Source organism: Archocentrus centrarchus, chromosome 7, assembly GCF_007364275.1.
Source record: "Archocentrus centrarchus isolate MPI-CPG fArcCen1 chromosome 7, fArcCen1, whole genome shotgun sequence".
In the NCBI taxonomy this organism is placed as follows: domain Eukaryota; kingdom Metazoa; phylum Chordata; class Actinopteri; order Cichliformes; family Cichlidae; genus Archocentrus; species Archocentrus centrarchus.
Genome location: NC_044352.1, coordinates 1798551 through 1804827, shown reverse-complemented (window position 1 = coordinate 1804827; position 6277 = coordinate 1798551). Strand labels below are relative to the sequence as shown.

The following is a 6277-nucleotide window of genomic DNA, read 5'->3' as shown; positions in this document are numbered from 1 at the left end:
ACATCTTAGTTACTTCCAGATGGCAGAGTCGTCTCAACAAGGACGGCCTCACAACATCTTTAGGGATTAGAGGAGAGTCTCATCCAGGACAGCAGAGTTTTATAATGACCCTCAGCAATAAGGAAGAAGGAACAAGAGAAAGAAACCCTGTGTGATATTTAAAAATGTCCAGGTGATCAGCCTGGATCAAGATGGAAGTTCAGGTGTAACAGAAAGCATGTATAAAACATAAGAAACACTAAGGGGCTCGACACACGGGGAGCGACGTCGCTCGCTCTCCATTCATTTCCTATGGAGCTTGTGCGATGAGGCGACAATCGCTTGCCCTCCTCCAGCTAAGCGACCGGCGACATTCGTGCATGTGAAATTTCGAGCTCGTACACGTAGACGTGCACACGCGACCAGGCGACGCGACACAACAAAGTTGATAAATGTTCTACTTTTGTCGCTGTCGCGTGGCACTAAACCAATCAGCGAGGGTTTCATTGACTGACCAATGAGCGGAGAGTATGCTACACGCTGCAGTCTGCAACCACTTTGAGCACGAAGGAAAGCATCGTTTTATCTGTTTGACTTTCCTATGTTATATGACACCTCACAGAGTGATTATCGACTTACACACAAAAGGCAGCCGTATGGGAACGTGTTGGCACAAGACCAACGTTAAACAGACGGATAGAGAGGACTTTTGTGCTAACATAGGATGAACCCAAGGTTGTCTTTTTCTTTTGTAGAGGAGCCTTAAGATTTCTGCCAGTTCCAATAAAATCTTCGGACTCATCTTTATTGCCGTGTCTGACACGGACTGCTTTGAAAATGTCTAACCAATCACATTTCTTGGAGATGAGTGACATGAGAGCGCGATTCGCAATGCTGCCGTCGCTATCGCCTCCCGTGTGTTCGGTTTCACCCCAGTGGCGATGCGGCCCATTTGTCGCTGTCGTTTGTCGCTCCCCGTGTGTCGAGCCCATAAAACATGAATTTACCTGCAGTCATGAGTAAAAACACTCCCAGCACTGAAAGAGACAAACAGAAACCTCAGACTGTGTTCATTCTTCCTTAAATTATTATAAAAATTATAAAGAATGTTTAAAGTACCAGTTTTTCTTCTGGTGTCTTTTATAATAAAGTTGGAAGCATGTACATCTTGTCAGTACAGTATTACAGTGTTTCTATTATTAATTATTACCCATGAATTCCTTTCAGGAGGCTTTAGAAACTCTTTGTAAAGGAAGACTAGAAAGCCTCAGTGTCCCGCTAAGTTAATAACAACATTAATGTAGGATGTCAGATTAACGGCTCTATTAAAACATCTCAAAGTACAGCACAGTTTGACTTCATTTTGGCCACTGATTTCATTCAGACTGTATATGAAAGATGGTCAGGGTGTCGTACTCACACAGTGTGCTGCTGAGTCCGGAGCTGAGCATCGTGTTGGTCCTGGTTTTGAGTGAAGAGCTGAGCTGATGCTGGATCAGAGTTCTGGTATAGTTACACTGTTTGGTTTAGAGCTGTTATCCACAGAGATGAGAACGCCTTCCTTATCAGGAGCAACAGAGCAGATGAGGAAATAACAACAACCTTATTTGCATAAATGGTCAATGAAATGGATGGATGGATCTGACATCACAAACTAAAAACATGTGACAAAAGGAAACATAAGATAATCTTGGATATTTTAAAATGAGACATTAATTTAGATTAAAAACTAAAAAAACATATTTTAAAGGTTGTGTTTCATCATATTTTTGGGCATAAAGATAATCAAAATCAGACTGTTGAAGTGTTCAATAACATTTCTTCTTCTTTCTGCCGCTCCTTTTAGGGGTCACAGCAGTAACTGTTCTGCCTCCATCTCTCCATCCCAGCATCCTCACACTACCCTCTGCATGTCCTCCTTCACTACATCCATGAACCGACTCGGGCGGTGGCCGAAGCAAAAACTCGGGTGTGGGAGCAGTTTGGTGAGGCCATGGAAAAGACTTTCAGATGGCCTCAAAGCAATTCTGGTAAACTGTCAGGCAATTCAGGAGGGAAAAGCGGTGCTCTACTCACTCGGTGCGGGTGGGGCACTGCTGACTTCAACTGAGGCTATAGTCAGGTGGTGGAAGGAATACTTCGAGGACCTCATTAATCACACTGACATGCCTTCTGTAGTGGAAGCAGAGTCTGGGGATGAAGGGGATGGCTCACCCATCACTGGGGGTGAGGTCACTGAGGTGGTTAAGCAACTCCTTGATTGCAGGGCCCCTGGGGTGGACAAGATTCGCTGTCTTGGTTGACATGCCTTGGCAACATTGTATGGAGATCTGAGGCAGTGCTACTGGATTGGTAGGCCGGGGTGGTGGTCCCCATCTTTAAGAAGGAAGACCAGAGGGTGTGCTCCAACTATTGGGGGATCACACTCCTCAGCCTCCCCGGTAAGGTCTATGCCAGGGTGCTGGACAGGAGGATCCGTCAATTAGTCGAACCTCAGATTCAAGAGGAACAATGTGGTTTTCGTACTGGTTGGGGAACGCTGGACCAGCTCTTCAATTGTGTGTGGGAGTTTGCAAATGTAGTCTACAGATATTCAGCTGCATCCCTCGGGGAATCCTGTCGGGGTCCTGCGGGAGTATGGGGTGTCTGGTCCGTTGTTGCGGGACATCAGTCCCAGTACAACTGCAGCGAGAGCTTGGTTCATATTGCTGGCAATAAGTCGGACTCATTACTTGTGGGTGTTGGACTAGCACACCCACAAGTAATGAGTCATCAGGTGGTCGCCTCCAGCTCGCAGTGGAATGGGTGTGAAGCGGATGACGTGAGAATCAGCAACTCTAAATTTGAGGCCATGGTTCCCCGCTCAGGGATGAGTTACTGCTCCAAGTGGAGAAGTTCAATTATCTTCAGGATTGGGGCTGTGTCTGTAGTGATTTTTACGCTGCAACCGTCTGTCATGGCAAAGAGGGAGCTGAGTGTGAAAGTGAAGCTGTCGTTTTTAATCGGTCAATCTACGTCCCTACCCTCACCTATGGTCATGAGCTTTGGGTAGTGACCTAAAAAAAAGACATCACAACTACAAGCGGCAGAGCTTCCTCCAAAGGGTGGCTGGCCTCTCCCTTAGAGATAGGGTGAGGATTGCAGCTATTCGGGAGAGGCTCAGAGTAGAGCTCCTGCTCCTCCACATTGAGAGGAGCCAGTTGAGGCATCTGACAAGGTTGCCTCAACTGGCGCCTCTTGGGTGAGGTGTTCCAGACATGTCTTATCGGGAGGAGGCCCTGGGGTAGACCCAGGACACGCTGCAGAGATTATATGTCTTGGCTGGCACGGGAACACCTTGGGGTTCCCCTGGAAAAGCTGGAGGAGGTGGCTGGGGAGAGAAAGGTCTGGACTTCTCTGCTTGGACTGCTGCTCTCGTGACCCAGCCCCGGATAAGTTGGAGACAATGGATGGATGGATGCTTCACATCACAGAAGGAGAACGTGGTATCATCTGCAAACAAGATGTGAATTAAAAACAAAAAATTGGGGCAGAGGAGTGGGGGAGCATTTTACACACACAGAGTCAGGTAATATAAATAAACACACAGTAGAGTTCATAATGTATGCTGCTGGTTTCAGCAGCATACATTATGAAGGGCTGAGCATGAATTAAAACAAATGAATGTAATAAATTTTGCTAAACAATAAAATGTTTTGGAAAGATAAAAAACAGGCAGCAGCGTGCGGCAGGAGATCAGCTGGGAACAAATTTGACTGGAAAATATTCTGATTTGCATGGACCATCTTCACACGTCTGACTGGTTCGAGCACACAAAGGAGACAGTGTTTGGGACTGTGGTCAAAAGCTGTAATGAAGAGGACTCGTGGGAAAACTGGGTTTCAAAAACATTGGGATTATTTGGAAAGATGATTTCATGATCTGTGAGAAGAACTGCTGAACTAGTTCCTGAAAAACAACATGCTATTGTACAGCAGCTGCACCATCATGCAAAACATGTGGAGCACAGAGAGGACAGGACCGCTGATAAAATCTTCAAATCATCATACAGGAAACCTGCAGCTGAAACAGCATCACACCTGTGTGTGAGTGAGTAGAAACCATCCAGAATATTCCAGCAGCAGAAACTAACTGATTGATGAGCTTATTATGAATAAAAACTGACTGATGAGCTTATGTTGAAACTGAGGTACTGTGGATCTTCTGAAAGACCTCACACCAAAAGATTAAGTGAGGTGGAAAATGACCTACAGAAGCAGTGCAGACGACGCCTAAGACAGGACTTCCTCACACAGCCAGACCTTTCACACAGACTGCTGGAGAGAAAAATCATTACATGACTGCACTCTCAGAACACATACATGAGATATGGAGACCGTCTTTGACAGCACAGCACTCATCCGTGTCAAGCTGTGGCTGTGTGGCAGGCAGGGTTTGACCCAAATGCAGGACACGTGGAACAGAGCTGGATCTGAAGCTTTAACACTGAATCTTCGGACCAAAAAGTCCAAAAATACAAAATTAAAAAATCCCAAACCAAAGGAAAGTCATTTTTCCATAATACAAAACCCTGCATGAACAAAAGGGGTACACACGCACACACCACTTCAAAGGAACACTGACAACAATGTGACAAAGGACGGGGAAAACACAGACAATAAGAGGAAAGAGGAAAGAGCTGGAAGGACAGGTGGACTGAATAACACTAACGAGTCAGGGGAAGCAAAACTGAACACAACACACATGGGACAGGAGACTGTCAAAATAAAACAGGAAGAGACCAAACATCATACAAAGGCAGACTTGACAAAACATGGAGAATACAACTAAATACAGAACATGGGATGATGGCACCGAGGGGCTAAAGAGACGAGAGGTAGAGAAGAGGGAGTAAAGTCCAGGCAAGAACACAGAGGAGCTTCAGAGGAACCCTCATCACACCGGTGGGCCTCTGAGATTAACAGTCTGAGGCTGATAAGCTGGAATTTTTACAACCTCCACCTTCTTTCAGGATGTTTGGTTGTAGCACGAGAGCTCGTCTGTGTGTTTTGTGTGTCCTCAGTGTCATCGCTGTGCTGCAAAGCCTGAGATCCCTGGAGTATTCACCTGATGAAAACCAAAGCAGCAGCACAGCTTCATCACTGCTGACTGTGAAGGTCGGACCACCAGCTGTGACAGACACCACCTCAGGAGATGGAGGTCTACATGAGGACCTTCATGTGTCATCATCACAGCAGAGAAATACAGAGTATTTAGGGCCGCGTACAGATGCCTGATGTTGTGAAAAAAGAGTTTTAAACCAAACTGATTTTCTGAGATTTAATAAAAGAAACTTTTACAAAGCCATCGATACAGCGTTGATGCTGATACACATGTGGATGCAAACTTCCACACTGTTGTGGAAAAAAGTTGAGCCCTGAAACCAAATTGCAAGAATGAAAGCAAGAATGTAATCAGTGGTGCAGTGGTTAGCACTGCTGCCTCACAGTTAGAATACCATCTGGAAGGCCTGGGTTCGATTCCACCTTGGCCCAGGTGGAGTTTGCATGTTCTCCCCGTGCTTCCGTGGGTTTCCTACCGGTACTCCGGTTTCCTCCCACATTCCAAAGACATGCACTTACTACTCTAAATTGCCCATAGGTGTGAATCAGGGTTATAATAGTTTTGGATTTTACATTATAGTTTAGTTTTAGTTAGTTTTTACTTTTTTTTCTCTAATTCAGTTAGTTTTAATTAGTTTTCAGAGTGGTTTTGCTCGTTTTTATTAGTTTTTATTTTTGGTTTCATGCTTAGTTTTAGTTAGTTTCAGTTAGTTTCAGTATTAGTTTTAGTATTTTCATACCTAATCAGGTGCAAGATTCAAGGCGCAAAAGTGACTATTGTGTAATGAAAACTTGACAAAAGATACAGTTTAAAGAAATATATTCAACAACCAGCTGTTCACAAGACATGCTAAATGTGTGTAATATTAAGGTCACACATGAACATCAACAGGGAGAAACAAAGAAAAACATGAACTCCCAAACTCAATAAATTCTACAATAAACTCCACAATAAAGTTCAGCATCAGTGCAGCAGATTAATAACACCTACATGTGGTGTTTGACAAAAACAAACTCTTTGAAGGAGCCAAAGCTCAAATCCAGCTGCATCCTGATGTTCTCACCACCTGAAGCTGCTTCTGTTTTGGAGCTAGCTTGGTTAGATGCTCGCTAATTAAACCTGCAGGGTCTTTGCGGCCTCTGTACACAACCTACAGAAGTTGCCGACCTCATGTCCGCATTTATGCTTGTGTAGC

At 44.8% G+C, this 6277-nt stretch overlaps 1 protein-coding gene across 1 annotated transcript in view; it reads right to left on the bottom strand.

Annotated features, from left to right (window-relative positions):
- The window catches only part of LOC115782554 (uncharacterized), a 27209-nt gene extending 25729 nt beyond the window's left edge, over positions 1-1480 (bottom strand). The window contains exons 1-2 of the mRNA XM_030732772.1: positions 1400-1480; positions 987-1016 (exon numbers count right to left, since the gene is read on the bottom strand). Coding sequence (XP_030588632.1) covers positions 987-1016; positions 1400-1430 — 61 coding nt within the window. The 5' untranslated portion in view covers positions 1431-1480. The remainder of the gene's footprint in view (positions 1-986; positions 1017-1399) is intronic.
- Between the last annotated feature and the right edge of the window lie 4797 nt (positions 1481-6277).